This window comes from Danio aesculapii, chromosome 23 (genome assembly GCF_903798145.1).
Source record: "Danio aesculapii chromosome 23, fDanAes4.1, whole genome shotgun sequence".
Classification (NCBI taxonomy): domain Eukaryota; kingdom Metazoa; phylum Chordata; class Actinopteri; order Cypriniformes; family Danionidae; genus Danio; species Danio aesculapii.
Genome location: NC_079457.1, coordinates 43342300 through 43365926, shown reverse-complemented (window position 1 = coordinate 43365926; position 23627 = coordinate 43342300). Strand labels below are relative to the sequence as shown.

The following is a 23627-nucleotide window of genomic DNA, read 5'->3' as shown; positions in this document are numbered from 1 at the left end:
ATGAATGCATGAAATGACAAACGCCATATGAACATGCTTGTTCATGAAGTTATATTAGAAGCCAGATTTACTACTGAACTCCCCTAAACCTGCATACCCAAACAGCAGCTCGTTTGTGAAGTGACCAAGATGCTGACAGATGGGCATGGACAAATACAACATAAAGGTTTGGGTGTTAGACATAACAAAATATCAACAAGACTATGAAAAAGGAAAAGTATGATAGTTTATCCCTAGAGGAATTTATATAAGCTAAATGTTGTTTACTTTAACCTGCCTTACTGTGTGGAAGAGAAACAAGCAGTATATTTAGCTTTCCATGATCTAAACACAATCTCAATGGTGCTAAGTTATCAGCTATTTTGCTTCATCTTCTTTTAGACTAAGTGTATTTATTGTATTAAATTATTTGTGTCTTTAGATCACATCATGATGCGTATCCATAAATGCTACCAAACTGTCAATGATCAAAGGTAAAAAATAAACAAATAAATAACTGCCCATAATATTGACTTTCTTGTTAATATTATATAATATTGGGCTCAATATATCAGCAGGAGTCATGGGTGCTAATTAAAAGTTACCTATATATGCTTTTCCTAACTCTCAAGTTCTATTGATCTATTGACAATGAGGAAAAAAACGTCAGCTACATCTTCAATGGTCTGAGAGTGAGAAAATCAACAGCAAATTTACATTTTGGGTGTGAATGGCACTTTCAGTCTCCATTTACTTTCATTTCATGGAAGCATATGCTATGAAGTGAATGGTGAAATAGCCTTTAATTCCGAGCATAAGCATTACTTATTCACAATGTTGAATGTTGATAACTGGTAACAGCATGTTGTTTATAACATAAAAAAGCGAGTATATCATGACTCAATCATTTAATTACAGTTTAAACACGATGTCACGTCTTTCAAGTGAAAGCTAGCTTATCTTTCAAGAAGAAAGCTAGCTTTAGCACAGTCAAGCCGGCCGGGCAGGTTCAGGCCAACCCGGTTGTGTTTTGGCAGCTCGAATACGGACAACCACATCTACACAAACATTATTGTGTGTTATCTCTAACCTATTCTACTAGTACCTCCACACACAAGAAGCTTCAGGACTTCAGGTACAAAAAGTACAAACCAAATACACACTTCTGCTGAGATGACACAGTTAGCCGGTACAACACAACACACTCTACCGCTGTCAAAAACTAGCGACCCGCTTGCCCAAACGACAGTTTCGGGCTTTGTATGCACGTCAACTCGAAATACCCATGATGTTACCCAGAACCGCTAACGTTAACTTATCCAGACACACTCACTTCACTAACGTTAGGTTTTGAATCACAACCACAGATGAAGATTTGTGATGGAGTTTAGAAAAGGATACTGTGTCTGCGGAGGCTGTTGAGCCACCGGCTGTAGCGGGACTGTGGTGAGGGTGGCCCGCAGTTGGCTCGCGGATAACGACCCGGTTCCAGGTCCAGTTCCAGCGGCGGCGGCAGCGGCTGGTTTCGGCAACGTTTTCGGCGGCAAACTCATCGCAAATAAAAAAACAAACGCACGGATTTACAGATATTTACAGTTATAAATAAGCTAGCGGCTAAACTGTACACGTAAAAAATATTGCTGGCGAGTTATGTCAACACCCGGCTTTATAGGAGCAGGTTGCCGGTGTCTGAGCGGATATTAACGCGTGAGCTAACAGGCTAGCTAGCTTATTGATAGAATAGCAGGCTAAAGTTAGCCGGCTAGCGCTTATTGTGGTTTATCTTCATTGCTGAAGGTTGGGGGCTGTTCCCCCTCCCCGGCCGGGGTTTCCGAGGATCTAGTTGGCCTCTTCTTGCCAGGGCGATCTTGACAGGCGTACCCCCTTTGGAAAATGAATAACACTTTGTTTACAACTGCTCTTTGACGAGAGTATCTCCACGGAGTGTGATGATTCCGTTCAACATGGCGCTGTGGCCGCCTCCAGCAGTCCTACAGGACCTACCTTTCGTTTCACTTCGGGTGTTTCCGTAACACTTCGGCGGGTGGAATTTTCAACGAGTGTATACGGAAGTACGGAATGCGCTTTCCGGAACTCATAATAACCTACTTGGATGTCAGCCAAATAGACGGTTGTAAACGATGTAACGGCCAAAAAAAAGAGTGTGGCATTAGATACATTTTGTTTTAAATGTCACTGCTATATTGCTATAAAAATATGTAACTCTTTCAATGTTTATGTGCGCGTTGGAGCCGATTTGTGATGTTACAGTGACACCATGTGTCCACAGATGAACATGGCAGTTCAGCTCTTCAGAAAAAAACTCGGAGACTGATAATAATTATCATGCATTTGTTTTTATTTAACAGTAAGCACATGTTCAAAATAGTTTTCTTTTCAAAATTAATAAAATAACCAAAGGACTGCGTGATGTGAGCTTTATCGCATTCAATTAGTAGGCTAACTTACTTTAGGAAATACATGGTTTTGGGACTGTTGATTACAATAACCGTATAATGCATGTGATTGATGAGTTCCAGAAACAATCAACTCATTTGAAAAAACTAAAAGTTAAAACAAACATTCTTCAGTAACGGAATGTAATGCTACGAATATGGTCTTTAATAGTGTCCTAAAACATTAGCACAAAACATTATACATAACATCGCATAATAAGGTTAAAATTGAATACTCTCTAATCCCTATTTGAAGAACGCATTGAAGATATATCAGAAAAAACGTTCCTTTATACATTTAATAAAATGAAATGCTTCTCGAGTTATCTTAAAGTTCACGTGAATAATATTTTTTTAATAATTTGAAAAAAGGACATTCAGAAATTGTTTCGGCAAAACAAAACGAATAAATATAATATATTTCAATATTTAAGTCACTTAACTTTCAATAGCTTTTTCTTTCCTCTGCAAAAGCACAGATGATAAAACATTTTATGTGATGTTTCTAAACTATGCATTATTTCTAACATTATGCTAAAACAATTAGTTATTTAAACATAATTTTCTATTGTTTTAACAGTAATCTTACCCTCTCCAGATTTTTAAATGTATTTATTTATTTAGATTTACTGGAATAATTAAAAACGTATGTAGGGGTACATTTTACATGATATTGTTATTTTATTTGTTTACTATACATACATACATAAACTTGGTCATATTATATAGAAAACTCTTTAAAATATCTATAATTTACATTGCTAATCAGCATAATGAAATAAAGACCATTCACACCAAGTAAATTTACTATATTTGCATCCACAATATTATTATATTTGGTCAGAATTAGAATGAATAAAGAATGACAGCAATTGCCCTTGTGATCAGGCCTTTAGAATGGTTTGTATTTAAAAACAAGTAAAATATTTAAAATCCAACATATTAGTATTAGAGTTTAATTACATGTTTTATTAGCTGCATATTTTAAAGTAAATTAACACTTAGCAAATACGGGTAATGTGTTCAAAAATGTCACACAATAGGCTCTTTGTAGGAAAAAACAATCATACAGCAAGAACTACTGGTGTGGATTAAAATTCATTCATTCATTCATTCGTTTTCTTTTCAGCTTAGTCCCTTATTAATTCGGGGTAGCCACAGCGGAATGAACCGCCAACTTATCCAGCATATGTTTTACACAGTGGATGCCCTACCAGCTGCAACCCATCACTGGGAAACACCCATACATTCTCATTCACACACATACACTACTGACAGTTAAGCCTACCCAATTCACCTATACCATGTCTTTGGACTTGAGGAGGAAACCGGCGGACCCAGGGGAAACCCACACAAACACAGGGAGAGCATGCAAACTCCACACTGAAATTTCAACAGAGCCAACTGAGGCTCGAACCAGTGACCATCTTGCTGTGAGGCGACAGCACTACCCACTGCTTCACCGTGCATTAAAATGTAATTTTTAAAATTGATCAAAAATGAAAATAATAACCAACGTGAACACAACTGAAATTTGTATTGTGAACTTGTTTGCCATCATGAGAAACTCCGGATCACACAGACAACCGGATCTCGCATGAAAACAACTATTTTAAGAAGTGGTAAAGAATGTTTGATTTTTTTTAGAAAAAAACTTGGTTCAATTCTACCCAAATAAAAAATACTGTAGAAAATATTAGTAAACTATATGTTTTGAACCATAATAGTAAAGAATATTACTGCATATATTGTAGCATTTTCCAACACTTTGTTAATGAATGCTACAGCATAATGTAGTTTTTACTACAGTGAACTGTGGTGTATTATAATAAACATTAGAAAACATAGAGCAGTATTAGATCATTTGTTTATATTATTATATTTGTTAGTTGAAAGTTCGCTGGTTCGAGTTCAACTGGGTCAGTTCTGTGTGGAGTTTGCATATTCTCCCCGTGTTTGCGTGGGTTTCCTCCAGGTGCTCCGGTTTCCCCCACAGTCCAAAGACATGTGGTATAGGTGAATTGAATAAGCTAAATTGGCTGTAGTGTTTGTGTGTCAATGTGAGAGTGTATGGGTGTTTCCCAGTACTGGGTTGCAGCTGGAAGGGCATCCGCTGTGTAAAACATATGCTGGATATGATGGTGGTTCATTCTGCTGTGGCGACCCCTGATGAATAAAAGGACTAGCCGAATGAAAATGAATGAATGAATGAATGTTACTGTTCACATTGTAAGCATACTGTATCTGTCAGTGGGTGTCAGCAGATTGTACACAAACATGAATGAGATTGCAACAGCTTTATTAATGGTTTTTAATTGGAATGACAGAATTTCGCTTATGAAATGTCACCAAGAAATGATGCACCAAGAAAAGTGTCTACAAATTAAAATCTTTTCTTCAACTGCTAAAAGTAGGTCTGCGGAATATCCGCGTGACTTTATACGTGTTTAACCCTGGGACATCAAAACCAGTTGAAAGCCCCTTTTTGTTGAAGATATAGAAGTTAAAAAGTTGCCCATCCTGAGATTCAAGAGACACAGAGGCAGCATTGACTTTCAGCTGACACGGATACTCCTTCTCAAATACCAACCTGAAGACCCTATCCTGTAGATAAGTGAGTTTCAAACTCCTGAACTTCACAGGAACCATATCATCAACTTGAGGTCCGAACTGCTCCAGAGACAGCACTCCATCTGTATTGGCTTTGATCTCATAGAACGTTATATTACTATAAGTAAAATACCCTACATAGGGAGCAGGGTCTGGAGGAGGAATGAGAACACGAGGTGTATCTCTGAAGGCACTTTCCATGGCAGGGATGATATAACTGTAGGTTTTGGCCACAAGATCCTCATCTACAGGTTTGCTTCCAGCCATTAGGATGACCAATCCAAGCTTCAAGCGAGGAACAAGGGAAATCGAAGCCGAATATCCATCCAGATCTCCATCTTTTCGTATAACATCATAACCCAACTGTTCATTCACTTCCCAAGGTGTGCCTGTTTGATTAGCAAAGTAACTGTTCTCACATCGAAACAATGGAGTCAACATGGTTTTGAGGGTATCAGGTTGGAGAACCTGCCAGTGAAACGCGCCAAGCAGCATCATTACAAGTTTGGCCATGTCAGCTGGTGTGGAGTACATTTGCCCTGAAGGTCTGTACCAGCCGAGGTCATAGAGAGGCGCGGGACGCCCGCTTGAGTAGACACCTACTGCCATCCGGTTCTCAATCTGTGGAGTGATTTCAAACCCGGTGTCCTCCATTCCCAATGGTTGCAGGATATTTTCAGTCACCCATCGCTGATAATCCATGCCAGCCACCGTCTCCGCCATCACATGGGCAAGCAGCGAGAAGGCCAGGTTGCTGTAGTGGCATCTGAGGACAGCAGAGGACTAGAATTACTTCCTCTAGGGAGAATCCACAAGTGCATTCATTGCATCCGCTCCCGTCAATTATTTACAGCTCCTCTCATTCATTAAACATCATCTTAATACACATTTGAAGAGGGAAATATACTATCTTACTTGGTTCCGGGGTCGGCCACGAGAACATCATCTTGTAATAAATCCACTGCAGCTTGAGTGTTGCCTTTCCAGAGTAGCGTAGTCGCCCTGAGCCGCCTTGGTAAACCTGTAATAATTGATATATCGGTTTTATCAAAAATAATGATCAAAAAACCGAATTGAATATGCTGAAGGTTTCAAACGTTCGTAATGTTCAAGCTGATAATAGGCTCTATGCACAGCTAGTTTTATAGCCAACTATAAGCTTAATGTGACTATTTTCAATTTCACAATGTTTTTACAGCAGTGATGTTGTAATGTAATGAAAATACATTCAGTTAAATAGACTTAAGCTTTCCTTTAGTTGTTCAAGCGTAAAACGAGATGAAAGACCATTGTAAGCACCCATCAGTAGCAACAGCCTAGTGCAGAAATTCCATTGAAAATACTGGGGTAAAATAAATTGTCATATTTTAAAGACATGGTGGGGGGAAATGGAATTTAATGCAGAGCTTCTTGTCCGATCTGAGACCTACTTCATATCGTATATCTAACAGGCAGTGAAAATTGCTTATTTTTAAACAAATCAGATCTTAAACAGGACAATTTTGTCATGGAAAAACAGTTCACCGGAAGTCCTTGGGCTGCCTGGCTGAAAATTAAAAGTCTGTGTGCATATAACCCATTGTACTACTTTTATTACGGAAAACCCTCACTCACATTTTCACCTTATGCACATTTATCATGAGTCGTATAATCATGTAGCATGACTGAAAACTAAATAGATTTTCTTTTTGTTATACTTATTAAAACAAATAAATATGAATGAAATTATTATTTGCTTTCTTTAAGTCAGAAGTTTGAAACAACTAAAATAATTTTAACTGGTCGGCGCCAATAGCCTAGTGGTTAAGTGCGCTATGTGGTTAATATGGTTGTTAATATAGCACCATGGTGCTCACGGTGACCTGAGTTCGATTCCCAGCTTAAGGTCCTATGCCGATCCTTTCCCTTTCTCTGCTCCCAATGCTTTCCTGTCGGTTCTCCACTATCCTATCCCAATAAAAAGGTGAAAAACCCCTAATTACATTTTTTTTACTGTGCTAAAAAATATTTTAAATCATGCATACTTGTCTCCTGGTTTCTTCATTGGCGTAATGTACTTTATACTGTACAAAACACTTATTATATCACCTAAAACTAACCCTCACAGAAAACCGGTGGCAATTTTGAATGTAAAAAGACCCTGTTTAGTATTTATATTATTTATGTATACCCTGTTAAGTAATTTATATTATTAAGTATTTATTTTAAATCATGCATACTTGTCTCCTGGTTTCTTCATTGGCGTAATGTACTTTATACTGTACAAAACACTTATTATATCACCTAAAACTAACCCTCACAGAAAACCGGTGGCAATTTTGAATGTAAAAAAACCCTGTTAAGTATTTGTAACAGTATTTATTAACATATTAACAATTTTTTACAATTTTGTTTTACGAGGACATGCCATGTGCTTATAAACCACCGCAACATTTTAATACATTGGTCATACCTGTCATTATATAAATGTGTGTTTCCATAAAGCACAAAAACTAGTAAAAATGTGCACGTTTGTTTACAAATTGTGGGTATATTCCATATTTGTTTTTATAGTTTGAACGCTGTGCAAACTTACCCTACCCCAACCCTCACAGGAAACTGTGCATTTTTACTTTCTGAAATAATTCTGCATGATTTATAAGCCTTTTAAAAAATGGGGACATGAGAAATTTCCTCAAGAGTCAACTTCTCCTTGTAAAACCCGTGTAATACCCATGTCGTTATAAAAGCTTGTGTCCTGATATGGCACAAAAACACACACACATCCATACTGAAAACAGGACTATTCCATGAAATATTGATTACCTAACACTTAAGTTTAAACATAGGTCTAAAAATAATATCAATAAGTGAAATAAAGTTGCAATTGTGAAAATTAAATGCACCCATGTCTTATATAAATATTTATTTATTCTTTTTATTTATTCATCCTAAAGCAGAAATGGTCTTTCATTAGATTTCAACATGGCAGATTTCCATCTACATGACTTAACAGCTATTTCTGAATAAATGTACACCAAAATAATCATCACTGTTATTTCTGGCACCTTATATAAAGATCAGCTTGGAGTTAGCTGAGTACAGGATGTCAGGGACACTCCTTCTGCTCTAATCCTAGACAGAGGCAAACCCACTTAGTCATGTCTTGCAGCAGAGCTGATTATTGTAGCCCTACTCTTAAAACAGTTGATCTAGTTACAGGTTTTACCTTCTTTATTTTTACAGCACAGCCATGGAATGCACTAATTATATGCATGCTAATCATCTGTCACTGATCTAAACATCGTATTGAGGTCAGTTACAGGTACACGGTGCTCACCTGACAGCTGGCTGGCCATCCGTCTCAGAGTAACTGAAGAGATGTGGCCTTCTTTACCGCTCCGGCTGTCAGAGACAGACTTGGGGTCATGATCTCTTCTCTTCCCCAGAGGGTTTTTTATGGTGAAGTTCTTAAGATATTTCCCCAGCGGGTCGTCCAGGGAATCCACTTTTCCGTCCTCCCAAAGTTTATACAGCATCAATGTGGGGAAAATTTTGGAAAGGCTTGCAATTCTTTGGCGGTATATCCAAAACAAACAACAAGGAAACTAATTACAAAAAGATTCAGATGTGTACAGTATGCACAAATGTTGGGTTCCACATAATCGATTTGTGTTGGGACAACATGAAGAAATTAAGTTAACTAATTAATTTTTGCAAATTTAAGTGGACTGAACATAAAACAATTAAGATGCCGCAAGAAAAAGATTTTGTATTTTTTCAGCTCGTTTCAAATAAGTAGTTTGTACAAAGAGCAAATCTCTTTTGTTGAGTGTGCGCGTTGTGACATTGTTATAATCTAAATATTTGAATTTGGGATTTAAGTAGAGTGGATAAGCGTCATCCATTTTCAAGTGTTTAAAAAGTGATCCAGTGTTCAAATTGAGTTTTGATCTGTATTCCAGTTTAAACTTGTATGGCCTTCACTTGTTAACCTCCTTCATATTCGTTACTGTTTATGTTGCACAAATAGCCAGTACTGACAGAACATTTGAAATGGGTTCATATGAAACACCCTAAGCCTAAGTACTTGAAAACATCTATGCACTGTGAATGCAAGTTGCTATTGTGATGTTATAATCGCATTGCGGGACATATAGGTGCTGGAGTCTACATATAAACCAGACTAGCTCCCTCTGTCGGGGTTGAGAGTCTGTCGATCTAAACTTTTCTCAACCACTTGACAAAGTGGACCGCACTTTAAAATGGTGGCAGGGATTCCCCTCATGGGAAGTGCTTAGGGAAGTCTGCAAGTGCATGTCTAAAAGTGGTGTGAAAAGCAGCCATTGTCTACTAGATAGAAACAGCTTGAAATGAGTTGTAAATAATTGCTGATTTACTTCACAAACCTATGTAACAAATTTGCATAATGCCAACCAATGGGCTCAAACAATGTTGATTTAGCTGAGAACTGAAAGAGATTTATATTGTCGGTGTTGGTAGGAGTTGTTATAAGATTCTACAATGTGGGTTTAGAAAGACAAATCCTTAAACAAACTGCTTCAGACATTGTTAGATATGAGCTGATGCTATTTTATCAAAATAAAATCAAAGTGTTTTCCCATGGGTTTTTGCAAACAAAATTAGAATCAGCTCTTGAATGTGCGCTTGTAATACAGTAATAGAAAGCTCAGATAGAAAGCCATTTTTACTTTCTATAGCAGGGTTTCCCAAACTTTTCAGCCCATAACCCCCAAAATAGCAATGCCAGTGACTCACGACCCCCAATATCCTCTGAGGTGGTTATTGATAAATAAACCTCGCACACAACGGCGTACACATACCAATAGGCCCAAGTCTATTCATCGTTTAATTTTGGAGAAAGCCACTCGGAGACCATCCTCCATGTTCAGTTGTGGCCTGTACTCATTTTTAATGTATGTGAGTGCCGTAAAGATGTCAGAAAGTTTAACCTGGTGCCATAAAATCAATGTGCTGTGTCTTTAATATAATGTAATGACCCAAGGGTATCGTAAAAAATCGAAAGGCTGATGCCTTTATATTTGCTTGTTGTTTTTTTAATATAACTATTAACTACTATTTTTTTCTTCTGTAGGTTATGGATAAAATATTGTAATTCTAATAGTTTAATAAAATAAATTAGATTTTTAGAAATCACCAAGCGACCCACACTTTGGGAACCACTGTTCTATAGTAAACGGTTGACTGTGTGATTTGCATGTTTCTGGGGGGATCTCCATTGCCTTGGATTTGTGATCTAAAACTGAAATGTTCTCAATTAGAGTTTAGAAATTTTGCACTAGGGGCAACGCAGTGGAGCAGTAGGTAGTGCTGTCGCCTCACAGCAAGAAGGTCGCTGGTTCGAGCTTCTGTGTGGAGTTTGCATGTTCTCCCTGCGTTCGCGTGGGTTTCCTCTGTGTGCTCCGGTTTCCCCCACAGTCCAAAGACATGCGGTACAGGTGAATTGGTAAGGCTAAATTGTCCGTAGTGTATGAATGTGAATGAGTGTGTATGGGTGTTTCCCAGAGATGGGTTGCGGCTGGAAGGGCATCCGCTGCGTAAAACATGTGCTGGATAAGTTGACGGTTCATTCCGCTGTGGCGACCCCAAATTAATAAAGGGACTAAGCCGAAAAGAAAATGAATGAATGAAATTTTGCACAAATTTTTTTTTTATTTGCTTGTAAAATGATGAACAATGATTTATATTTCCTAAATGTAATTTTACAAGATAATAAAAGCAAGTAAATAATTGAATAAATGAGTAAATACCCTAAATAGAAACAAAAAATACCATGGAAGTCAATGGCTGCTGCTTTTCACCATAATTCTTTTGTGTTCAGCATAATAAAGAAACTCATACAGGTTTGGAAGATGACTAAGTGATAATAGTTTTCATTTTTGAAACAGTTTTCTATCCCTTTAAACTTAAACTTAAAGCTTTAAAGCAAAAACAAAGATCTGTAACCCACCTGTAAACTGTGTACTCATTTGTTAGGGAAGACGTAGGGTCACTTCCATTCATTCTTCCAAAGTTCCCATTCCACAATACAGAATCATTGAATATTACAATGGCAGAAATGGCTGGCAGCTTTGTGGCATCAATGCTGTTCCTCAAAAGCACATCCGCCTAGAACACAGCATATTTGTGAAATTTAACCAACATACAATTTTTTTTTTCATTTTTAAGTGATTTTCAGTACTCCAAAAAAAAATAACTGAATTATACTGACTTTATCTAGTGCGTCCATGAGGACAGGAATTGGGTGCACCAGTGGCACAGGCTCAGGAAAACGCGGGCACATTATCTCATCTTTCACTTCTTCCGCAGCCTTTCCATCCACTGTATAAAAACATATTCAGCTTATGTGTCATATATATGCAAACACCTAAATCTTTCAGCGTGGCCCACTTGAACTTATGTAAGCCCAACAAATATGAAACATAACACAGTGTAAAACAACATTAATGCCCATCACTTCGTATCTTATTTATCATTATATAATCCTATGTATTTGGCGCATAATGGAGCCGAGAGTGGGTGTTTGCTCCATAATCATGTATTTTACGCTAAGTTCCCTTCCCCCAAGTGATAATCAGGCTTTACAGCACACAATAATCTACAAGCCACTATGCCGAGCTTCGGGTAATCCATGGTCAGCTCCTGCAAACCATTAATTAAGCATAAGGAGATCGAAAAGCCAAATGTATAAGAATGTTCTCTATGTGCTGTTTAGGCACATTTACACACTAAACAAACACAAACTTTCGTTTTCCAGCAACACGCTGCATAATTTAATACATATAAGCATCCATTCATTGATATTTGATGACTACTTTCTGAGTCTTTCTATAGTTGCCTGTTTTTCTGGGAGTCGTGTTTACCTGGTTTTGCTTTGGGGAGCCTGTACTGCCAAATGAAACAGCCTGTCATTACACATGAGAGAAGCAGAAAGAAGACCATTCCCAACTTTGTCCATTTCACTTTCATTTTTGCAGACTAATCGTCTTCTTCCCTGACAGGCTGAAAAAGAAAATACAGTTTTATTTATTTCATACACTGTAAAAATATGTTATTTTAAGTTTTTTCTTCTGGCAGCCGGGGTGCTGGAAAAAAAAGTTAAATAATGGCCATTAAATTACAAAAATTTACCGTAATATAACAAACGTTAAATTACAAAAATTTACCTTAAAATGATGCCCCTTAAATTACAAAAATTTACCATACAATAACAGACGTTAAATTACAAAAATTTACCTTAAAATTATGCCCCTTAAATTACAAAAATTTACCATACAATAACAGACGTTAAATTACAAAAATTTACCATACAATAACAGACGTTAAATTACAAAAATTTACCTTAAAATTATGCCCCTTAAATTACAAAAAATTACCATACAATAACAGACGTTAAAGTACAAAAATTTACCATAAAATAATGGGCGTTAAATTACAAAAATTACCGTAAAATAACAGCCATTAAATTACAAAATAGAACTGTAAAATAACAGCTGTTATAGTACAAAAATTTACCATAAAATAACGACAGAAATGACAGAAATTACCATAAAATAATGCCCGTTAAATTAAAAAAATTAACCATAAAATGAACGGGCAATAAATTACAGAAATTTACCGTAAAGTAACAGATGTTAAATTACAAAAATTCACTGTAAAATAATGGCCATTAAATTACAAAGAATTACAGAAATTAACTGTAAAATAACTTACAAAAATTTACCCTAAAATAACAGATGTTAAATTAGAGAAATTAACTGTAAAATAACGGACGTTAAATTACAAAAATTTACCGTAAAATAACAGACGTTAAATCACAGAAATGTATCGTAAAATTAACGGCTAATAAATTACAAAAATTTAACCTAAAATAACAGATGTTAAATTAGAGAAATTAACTGTAAAATAACGGACGTTAAATCACAGAAATGTATCGTAAAATTAACGGCTAATAAATTACAAAAATTTAACCTAAAATAACAGATGTTAAATGACAAAAATGAACTGTAAAACAACGGACATTAAATTACAAAAATTTATTGTAAAATAACAGCTGTTAAATCACAGAAATTTACCGTAAAATAACAGACGTTAAATCACAGAAATTTACCGTAAAATAACAGACGTTAAATCACAGAAATTTACCGTAAAATAACAGACGTTAAATCACAGAAATTTACAGTAAAATATCAGACGTTAAATCACAGAAATTTACGGTAAAATTAATGGCTAATAAATTACACAAATTTACCCTAAAATAACAGACGTTAAATTACAAAAATGAACTGTAAAACAACGGACATTAAATTACAAAAATTTATTGTAAAATAACAGCTGTTAAATCACAGAAATTTACCGTAAAATAACAGACGTTAAATCACAGAAATTTACCGTAAAATAACAGACGTTAAATTACAGAAATGAACTGTAAAACAACGGACATTTAATCACAAAAATTTACTGTAAAATAACAGCCGTTAAATCACAGAAATTTACCGTAAAATAACAGTCGTTAAATTACAAAAATCTACCAGAAATTTTAATTTAAGGAAATTTCTGTAATTTTTTTAATGTCTGTTATTTTACTGTAAATTTCTGTAATTTAATAGCCGTTACTTTATGGGGGGGTGGGGTGAGTTTCGGCACCCCAGCTTTTTACAGTGTAGTCTAGTAGCAGAATATATTCTGTGTACATAAAATAAAGTGTACATATATTTGAATTAAAATATTCAAAATTAAATAATACCTTGTCATTATTAATTATTAATGTTCATAGTTTTATGAGCTTATTCTTAGTTCACTGGGTAGGTGACATTATTTGTGCATTTTTAGTTTAATATCACAAATAATTTGTCTGATCTGGCTACAAAGGTTACATCTAAATAACTAATATTAATATAACCTATATATTACACTAATAAAATATCATTGCGTACTGCTCAAACGTGAGCAGCAATCCATTTTTTCTCTAGGAAGACACAGCATTTTCAATAGGAAAAATGATAAGATGTCTTACCACAGGCTCTTACTACTCCTTTAAGTCAAAATCAGTGTTCCGTATGATCCTGCCACATCGCATTGCTCCCAGCTGATTTGCCTATCCATGCAGAGGCTCGATTACAAAAAACATTGAAAGTGGAATTCCATTAATGCTGATAACATAGAGGCATAACCAGAGCTTACCAGCCACTCAGCAGCCATGCTTTAATCTTTACAATATAACCCGTGCACTAACTTCTCTGCATCCTCTCCACCAACTGCAGGCCTGCACGTCATAATCTGAAGATATCCTTCTTAAAAGCCTCACTCTTGATCTTTGCACATCCGTTCAGATCATTCAGTTTACACTCCTGTATTTTATAAGATCTAATAACTTAATATATTATACTTATTATAATTATTTTTATTATTATTATTATTATTTCATTTACATGTTGTTTAATTGAAAATATTAATATAGATTCATTTATTCATTCATTTTCCGTGGGCTTAGTCCCTTATTTATCAGTGGTCGCCACAGCGGAATGAACCGCCAACTATTCCGGCATATGTTTTATGCAGCGAATGCCCTTCTAGCCACAACCCAGTACTGGGAAACATCCATACACTCTCACATTCAGGTACACACTTATACACTATGTGGTCCTTAATTTTTGTTTACCCAATTCACCAACACTGCATGTCTTTGGACTATGGGGGGGAACTGGAACACCCTGAGGAAACCCATCCGAACAAGGGGATAACATGCAAACTCTACACAGAAATGCCAACTGGCACAGCTGGCACTCGAACAAGCGACCTTCTTGCTATGAGGCAACAGTGCTAAACACTGAGCCACCATGCTGCCCCATTAATTGAGATAATGAAATGAAATATAATGTATATATTGTCTAACCCATCATTGGGTCAAATATGGACAAACCCAATGTTGGGTTCATTTTAAAGTTGATTTTAAATGACGCTTTTTTTTTTTTGTCTATTCTTGATGCATCTCTGGGTTACAACAAACCCAGCATATTTAGAGGGCAATATAAGTTCAAGTAATCTAAAAATTAAATGTAATAAAGCTTTTTTATTCAGATTTAAATTAATTTAAAAACTAAATTAAAACAAAAAATATATTCAATTCATGTTTATTTCTATAGCACTTTTACAATGTAGTTTGTGTCAAAGCAGCTTGACATAGAAGTTCTATAGTTAATTAAAACTGTGTCAGTCCAGTTTTCAGAGTTGAGGTTCAGTTTAGTTCAGTTCAGTGTGGTTTGTCTTAGTATTGTTATTTTAGTTACACTCCTAAATGCTGGATCCTGCTAAATACTTTGTGTCCAAAACAGAATTAGCATGTTTTTTGAAAGAACTTCCTCAAAGTAAGATAAACAACAATAAACTAAAAAAAATGATGGGTTGTTTAACCTAATGTTGGGTCAAATATGGACATACACAACTGCTGGGTTAAAAAGTGTCATTTAAATTTAATTGCAAAAAGGAACTCAATGTTGGATTGGTCCATATTTGAAAGATAGTTTGGTTAAAACAACCCAACTTTTCTAGTGCGTATTGTTGTTTATTTTAATTTGAGTATTTTTATACAGTGTCTACCACTTATTATTTCTTTTCAGAAACATGCTAATTTTGTTTAATGAAACACTGTATCTAGTATGATTTTAATAGCTGAACATACTATTCATTCATTCATTTTCTTTTCGGCTTAGTCCCTTTATTAATCTGAGGTCCCCACAGCAGAATGAACCGCCAACTTATCAAGCATTTGTTTTACGCAGTGGATGCCCTTCCAGCTGCAACCCATCTCTGGGAAACATCCACACACACTTTTTCACAGTTATACACTACGGACAATTTAGCCTACCCAATTCACCTGTACCGCATGTCTTTGGACTGTGGGGGAAACCGGAGCACCCGGTGGAAACCCATGCGAACGCAGGGAGAACATGCAAACTCCACACAGAAACGCCAACGAGGCTCGAACCAGCGACCTTCTTGCTGTGAGGTAACAGCACTACCTACTGCGCCACTGCGTTGCCCCCTGAACATATTATATTTACATTTAATACATTTAATTTGGTAGATAATGTCATCCAAAGTGACTTACTAATAAGAATAATAAAAGAAATCAAAGCAATAAAAAAACTAAAATACGAAAATAATATGACAGGTAAATATATCTGCGTTGGCGTTAATATTCATTCATTCATTCAGTTAGTCCATTATTTATCAGGGGTCGCCACAGCGGAATGAACCGCCAACTATTCTGGCATATGTTTTATGCAGCGTATGCCCTTCCAGCCACAACCCACTACTGGGAAACACCCATTCACTCTTGCATTCACACACACACTCATACACTACGACCAATTTAGTTTATTCAATTCACCTACACTGTGTTTGGACTGTGGGGGAAACTAGAGCACCCGGAGGAAACCCACACCAATACAGGGAAAACATGCAAACCCCACACAGAAATGACAACTGATTCTGAACCAGCCAACTGACTCGAACCAGCGACCTTCTTGCTGTGAGGTAACATTTCTAACCACTGAGCCACCATGCCGCCTATATTAATTTATGGCAAATTATATATATATTATTAACAGTTGTCATAAGACAGTGACAATTTCTGCTGGGCAAGGCAAGTTTATTTATATAGCACATTTCATACACAGTGGCAATTCAATTCAATTTGCTGGGGGCAAATTGCAGGCTTTTAAAATGATGATTCAGAATTACAGATTCAAAGACACTAATAAAACATACTAAAAAGTATGTTTAACAAGAAAATATTACAAGAATCTTTCTAAATGAAAATAATTAGATTAATTAGATTTAAAATAGTGTGTTTCCTGCATTTGCATACAATTTCTGAGTGGAAACTGTTTGTATACCAATTGTTCCATTTTAATCGCTTTGTTGATGCAATATTAGATGCATTGTTTACGTGCCCGAGAGTCAGTTCAATAATGAATCAGGCATGAAGTGGATATCAGTACCGTAAAAAAGAGAATTATTGACTGGTGGCCATTTGCTAGACTGAACTACTCATTTGATCTCGTTCTCTTGGTTTTGAAGCATGGCAGAGAGCTTTTCCCCAGATCCCTGCCCTCGGGCTCCATGTCTAAACCCATAGTGAGATCAATACCATCAGCCTGTCTGCACAATCTGTGACTGCACCATGCTGGTTTTATTGGCCCCACACAAGCCCATATCTAATAACATAAACATATGTCGAACTGTTGATTAAACTTGACAAAATCAATTGTGTGACACCTAAAGCCTGCTTTGTTTTTGTCACTGTTTACACATGGTATTGCACTTGGTATTTTTGTCAGTGATCACAAGTGGACTGTACACTGCAAAATACTGGTCTAAATTAAGACTAAAATATTCTGAACTTGTCTGCTTCAACCATTTCCAGAGGTAGTTGAAAACGAAAATTCACGTGGATAATGTGTTCATTGAGTCATTCAATATTACTCATTAAATGCACTGAGCACTCCCACAAATGCAGTGTGGAATGTAATGCAAATCTGAACACAATTATGGTATAGGAACTATATCACAATTCCTAGAACTGTTGGAGGAAAAATCTGTTTATGTTGAGTTTGCAATACAGGAACAGTACTGTGAGTGACTTAAATTCTGGAAACATCATTTAGGGAAACTTAATTAGCCCCTCCTTCAGAGCATGGTCTAATCCAACATAATAGGAACTATTATAAACTATTATAATAGGAATTGCTCATTTTTGCAATTTTTTTAGAACTTCTGATTCAGTCTGAGACTGCATTTCTAAGTGATGCAATGTCAGACACAATGACATCACTGTGAGGGGAGGGTTAGGGGTGGGGTTAGGTGAGCGCATCAGAGTCTGAGACTTTCTTCGTCAGCTGAATAAGTTCAACCACCTCCCAAAGGAGCTGCTGAAACAGTTCTACAGCTCCATCATTGAATCAGTCATCTGCACATCAATAACTGTCTGCCTAAGCTCAGCTACCAAATCTGACCTCCAAAGACTGTCGAATAGTTCGGACTGCTGAGCAAATCATTGGTACAACCCTCCCTACTCTCCAAGAACTGTACTTATCCAGATTCCAGAGCGAGCAAAATCACTCTGGACCCCTCACACCCAGCACACTGCCTCTTTGAACTTTTACCTACTGGTCGACGCTACAGAGCACTGCGCACCAGAACAGCCAGACACCGAAACAGTTTCTTCCCTCAGGCAATCCATCTCATCAACACTTGATGACAATAATAGTGGAACCAACATCCCTACATGCTGTACACTTTTTATAGACATATACACTTATTTAACTACACACTTCACATGCCAATTTGCAAATAACAGCTGCACATATAACGTTGTATATAGTAATATACTTGTACACACACTTGTCAATTTGTATATTTGCATTCACTACTTACTTCTATTTTTAAAATATATTTATTATCTGTTTTTCGTCCTGTCTCTGTAATCCTGTTGCACTGTAGAAGCTCTGTCACGAAAACAAATTCCTCGTATGTGTGAACATACCTGGCAATAAAGCTCTTTCTGATTCTGATTCTGATAAAAAGCATTGGATGCAGCTCTGATTGCACTGCACCAGATCCACCCAGACACCCCATTGTGCCTATGGACAATGACTAGGAATAATAAACTGCAAAATAACAGTCAAACTGCTTGCTCTACAAAGAAAGTATGTTAATGACTATACATAAAAAAGAATAATATAATTTAAAAAGATCGGCTTGCAACATCAAGCAGCATAACAAGCCATTTTTAACATCTAAAAAAATCAATGGAAGTGAATAAAATCAGAAGTCTCAAGCCAAAATGACCCACTCATTGTGAAGAAGGTCAATAGTGACGTATACTGTATGTTTACACTGACGGATGCATGTCGTCATACAAAATACCAACATAGAATTTAGAAAGTTTGAGGGAATTAGTTTCCTTGTGGCTATCTCTTATAACTGTTACTTTGTGAATATGAACCCTTTGTAAGCTTGGATATTAAGTCAAATTTGCCATCATCACAGCATGACTATATTGTATGTGCAGAGTCCGAATTTTTAAGCTACATATAATATATGCTCAGTTCACAAGTGTGTTTTAAATTGCTTGTGCACTAAATAACTTGTTCACAAGGAGTCAACCATCACTGAGTGGATGCAAGAGCATAAAACAAGAACAAAAACAATATAAACTATTCAAGCAAAAACAAGTTACCCACATAAAAACAAGTGCATGTGTGTGAAGATAAATAGATATTTGCAATTCTATTTTAATAATTCATTCATTCATTTTCCTTCGGCTTAGTCCCTTTATTCATCAGGGGTAGCCACAGCAGAATGGACCACCAATTTATCCAGCATATTTTTTAAACAGCGGATGCCCTTCCATCTCCAACCCAGTACTGGGAAACATCTATGCACATTTATTCACACTCATACAATACGGACAATTTAGTTTATTCAATTCACCTATACCACATGTCTTTGGACTGTGGGGGAAACCAGAGCACCTGGAGGTAACCCATGCAAACACGGGAAGAACATGCAAACTCCACACAGAAATGCCAACTGGCCCAGCCGGGACTCGAACCAGCGACCTTCTTCAGGTGACCGTGCTAACCACTGAGCTTCCTCTATTTTATTTACATTTTATTGTTATAACTTTTGGAGAGAAAGGCACAACTACTAGACGGGGATGAATTGTTTTTGTCTTCATATGTCAAGAACTTCTCGACTTCTGGGGGCCCTAAAAAAACTTTGTGAGAGGGTCACTGTCAGTATTTTGTTAAAATACACCGATAGACCCCCAATCCCTTAATCTGTTCTTTCAGAGCAGCTTCACAGTAAACAAACAACAAAAGCAACAGTCAGTAATGGAATAAAGATCAATTACAAAATAGACAAAAATAATAATTACATATTTTAGCTTATAAAAAATAAGCCATTATAAAAATGTAATTAAGTCATATACCATTTTCACAATTATTTCTCAGCGGTAAAATTCATTATATGACTTATTTGGGTAAACTTGGAGAGCAGTTAATGAAAGAATCAGATAGCCTAACAAAAAACTCCACGAAAAAAAGTGTGATCCATAAAATCCTGTAGGTTACTAAATGTTTATTGTCGGTGTAAAATAACACTGAAAACCTCTGTGAATATTTAAAGCATACTTGTAAGTTTGTTAATCCTCATCGACTCCCTGGTACTGTCTGTCTGTGTCTGGTCTGAGTCTGTGCCTCACACATCCTGAGAAGTGAAGTTGCGGGCTCAAAGATCGCCTCCTGGAGGCTGTATGCAGTGAGTCCGCCTACCCAACCCCACCCAAAAAAATTACTTCCAAAAAGGTTTTCCGAAAGATTGTTCATTTATTGCAATTGTTATCACACAGAAATAGGCCCAGTTGTTTATTTTTTATGATAAGTTTAATTTTAGTCAGTTGCTAGACTAGCTATAAAAACGGGGCTTGTCCACTGATGAGTGTCGTTATGATAGACCGTTGTGATTTACAATTTCGATGCGGACTGGACCTTCAGGAGGATATTAAATCTATAATCAACGAATAGGCCTAAATTCGATTGCTGTGCTATTTTACTCTGACAAAATGAGTTTTTTTTTCAGCCGTAAACATTTACCTACCTACAGGCTCTAATGGATGACGATTTTTTGTCGGTAACGTACATGTGGGCTTTATAAATGATTAATAAATGTTTTTGGCTAAGAGAACACGTCAAAATTAACCTTGGCATTAGCCATGACGGGAAAGAGCAGGTGATCGTTATCTGGCAGTTACTAGTTATTTTCATGTGTAGCCTATTAAATAACAAATAGGAAGACAAGTTGGACCTAAGTTACCGTTGAGGACCTAAAGAGGACCGTTGGCAGTAATTTCTGGAGTTTATCTAGCCTACTCAATTTGCTTTTCCAAAAATATCAATGATCTAGAAAAAAAAAATATATAAAAATAAATATTTATATACTTTAAATAGGCTACATCCTTTACGATCATAGTAAATTATATTTTGTTTTTGTTCAATTAACATTCAGCTTAAACTAAATAAAACATGTCCCCGCCCGCCCAGAACAAACCCATAAAATTAAATCACATGAGAGATTAATTATAATGTTTTTAACACTTTCTGATAATAATGAAGTGATATCTTACCTTGAAAATATATCTTAAATATATTACAATTTAAAAATAGTAAAATATGTATATTTTCATACTGTAACAATGCTGTTTAAAATCTATTATTAAATATAGTTTTAATATAATTTTAAAAATATTTTAAAACATTATGTTTCTCAAACATTCTCACTAGTTTGGTAAAAGCATAATTGTGTGTTAACGGGTAAATTCGTGGTGTTAATATTTTTTTCATTTGAAGATATAAGAAGATATAAGATATAAGATTTTTCATAAGAAGAAAATATAATGGAAAACTTAATTATATAAATTATATAATATAAAATTATCTTAAATATTATTATATTATTTATTTTTATCTTGTTTATATTTTGTTCAGCCTTGTAAACTGTGTTTAAGTGAATATATGTTATTTTTCCAGCTGTTTTGTGAAACAATGTGCCTTATATAAAATATATGTTTGACATTTTGGCTATTTTCATTTTATATGAGGAAACCATAAGCTGTTTATTTACTTTTATTGACTAAAACTCTTCGCAAATTGTGTTTTAGCTCTGGATACATGTAGGCTATGTGCAGTTTTGAAAACAACACACAAATCTTTCGGATTCTATTTAGAACGCGTTCTAATGACGTGAGAGCCGCGGCAGGTTTATATGAACGTTCTTTATTAGAATTCTTTGTTGGGTGTTCAGGTGTTTGTTGGTTAGTGGTGTTTGTGCGGTTTGTGATTTTTGCTATTGATTACGGTTATTGATTCTCGGTTTTTGACACTTTTTTCGGACTTCGACTACGGCTTTGCGTTTCACTCGGTTTTGGATTCACGGTAACGACCCTTTTCTGTATTTGACTAACGGCTTCGGACACCCCTCGGATTGTTTCATTCTCGGCAAATCCCCCATAATGGGAGTTTTATCAGTGTGTGTAAGTATTCGATATACAGACCTAATAGTAAATTCACAAATGCTTACTGTTCAGTAAAGAATTTGCATTAAATATTATTAAAATCATCAATGTATTGTCTTCATTATTAAGTAACTTAGCATTACTTGCCCTGTATGTGTGTGTATGTAGAAAAATAATACATTTTGTTTCCTCATACACTCAAAGTTACTAACAATGCACATTTATTAGTCAGCTGTGTGTACGTACACTATTTCTCATTTGTAACCCTCTTTCTTGTGCAGGAGGAAACACTTAGCAAGGTGTTTGGTGTGCCCTTGTCTCATCTGAGGAAGACCGGTCAGATGAGAAAGGGTCTTCCTTTATTCCTCACACATTTAGTGGGCTTTCTGGAGAAGCATGGTGAGCGCTGTGTGTTTGAAAGTGTTTAGAAGTCACTTACGCTGAGACTGTATTTGTAAAATATGTGTTTAGGCCTCAGTACAAGCGGCCTGTTCAGGGTTGATGGTGCAATATTGCGCCAGTATGAACTGAGGAGATGCTTTGATCGCGGAGGATTTCCAGAGCTGAACATTGAGGATGTTCATTCCTCAGCCTCTGTTTTAAAGCATTTCCTCAGAATGCTTCCCGGAGGTCTCATTCCAGCACCACTCATGATCGAGCTGCTGGAGGTGTTCAGGAGTAAGTGAAGTTCAAACGTGTGAGCATTTTATGTACTTGCTCCATCAAATTCTTGAATTCTTTAAATATGTTATCGTGCAGTCTTCAAACTGAGCAAACGTCACCGAGCAGTGAAGAAAATCCTGGACAGCCTTCCAGAGGAACATTTTAACCTCCTCTGCTATTTGGTTTTCTTCCTTTCCCATGTGGCTGCTGAGAGAGGTGTTAACAGGATGAGCACCACCAATCTGTCCTTAGTGTTTGGTCCAATCATCTTTCAGTAAGTGTTTGTATATCTGTATTCAGCTGATGTTGTCTGTAGAGCACATTAGACATATCTTCAGGACTGAAAGGTCCTACGTGCCCCAATATTTAAGATCTGAAAAGACAGTGAGCAGTCTGATGGAGCTGTCATCCATAAAAGTAAGATGGATGTCTGCTGCATTTATTAATGTGACATGTTTTGTTATCTGCATGTGCAGTGTTCCTCAAGGCCCCACAATGCTAGAGGAGCAGGAGATGTGGATCAGCTTTACTGAGTACATGCTGGACAACCTTAAACACCTACTTCCCAACATGTACACTTATGAATCTGCCAGCAACTCACCAGTGAGTTTATACTTTCAAATGATAACATCTGTGTGTTGAAAACGATGATAGATCATTATTTTGGTTTGGGAGACACTTAGAAATGTGTTTTTGTGTTTAAGGCGGTCAATGTGTTTGAGGCGGGAAGAGACTTCACTATTGAGTGTGTCCAGCAGCTGCCTCTCACAGAGACCAGGTATAGATGTTAAACACAAACCCACACAGCAGACTGA

At 36.3% G+C, this 23627-nt stretch overlaps 2 protein-coding genes across 2 annotated transcripts in view; both read right to left on the bottom strand.

Moving 5' to 3' along the window:
• eif4g3b (eukaryotic translation initiation factor 4 gamma, 3b) overlaps positions 1-1959 on the bottom strand; it is a 79810-nt gene extending 77851 nt beyond the window's left edge. Inside the window, exon 1 of the mRNA XM_056448722.1 lies at positions 1381-1959. Coding sequence (XP_056304697.1) covers positions 1381-1532 — 152 coding nt within the window. The 5' untranslated portion in view covers positions 1533-1959. The remainder of the gene's footprint in view (positions 1-1380) is intronic.
• A 2873-nt stretch (positions 1960-4832) lies between these two features.
• On the bottom strand, positions 4833-12038 carry lactbl1a (lactamase, beta-like 1a). The gene is made up of 6 exons (XM_056449966.1): positions 11930-12038; positions 11278-11387; positions 11017-11174; positions 8365-8597; positions 5961-6066; positions 4833-5811 (listed from the first exon to the last, which is right to left on the bottom strand). Exons 1-6 carry the CDS (start codon positions 12033-12035, stop codon positions 4833-4835), a joined length of 1692 nt encoding a protein of 563 aa, XP_056305941.1. The 5' UTR covers positions 12036-12038.
• Positions 12039-23627: the final 11589 nt, after the last annotated feature.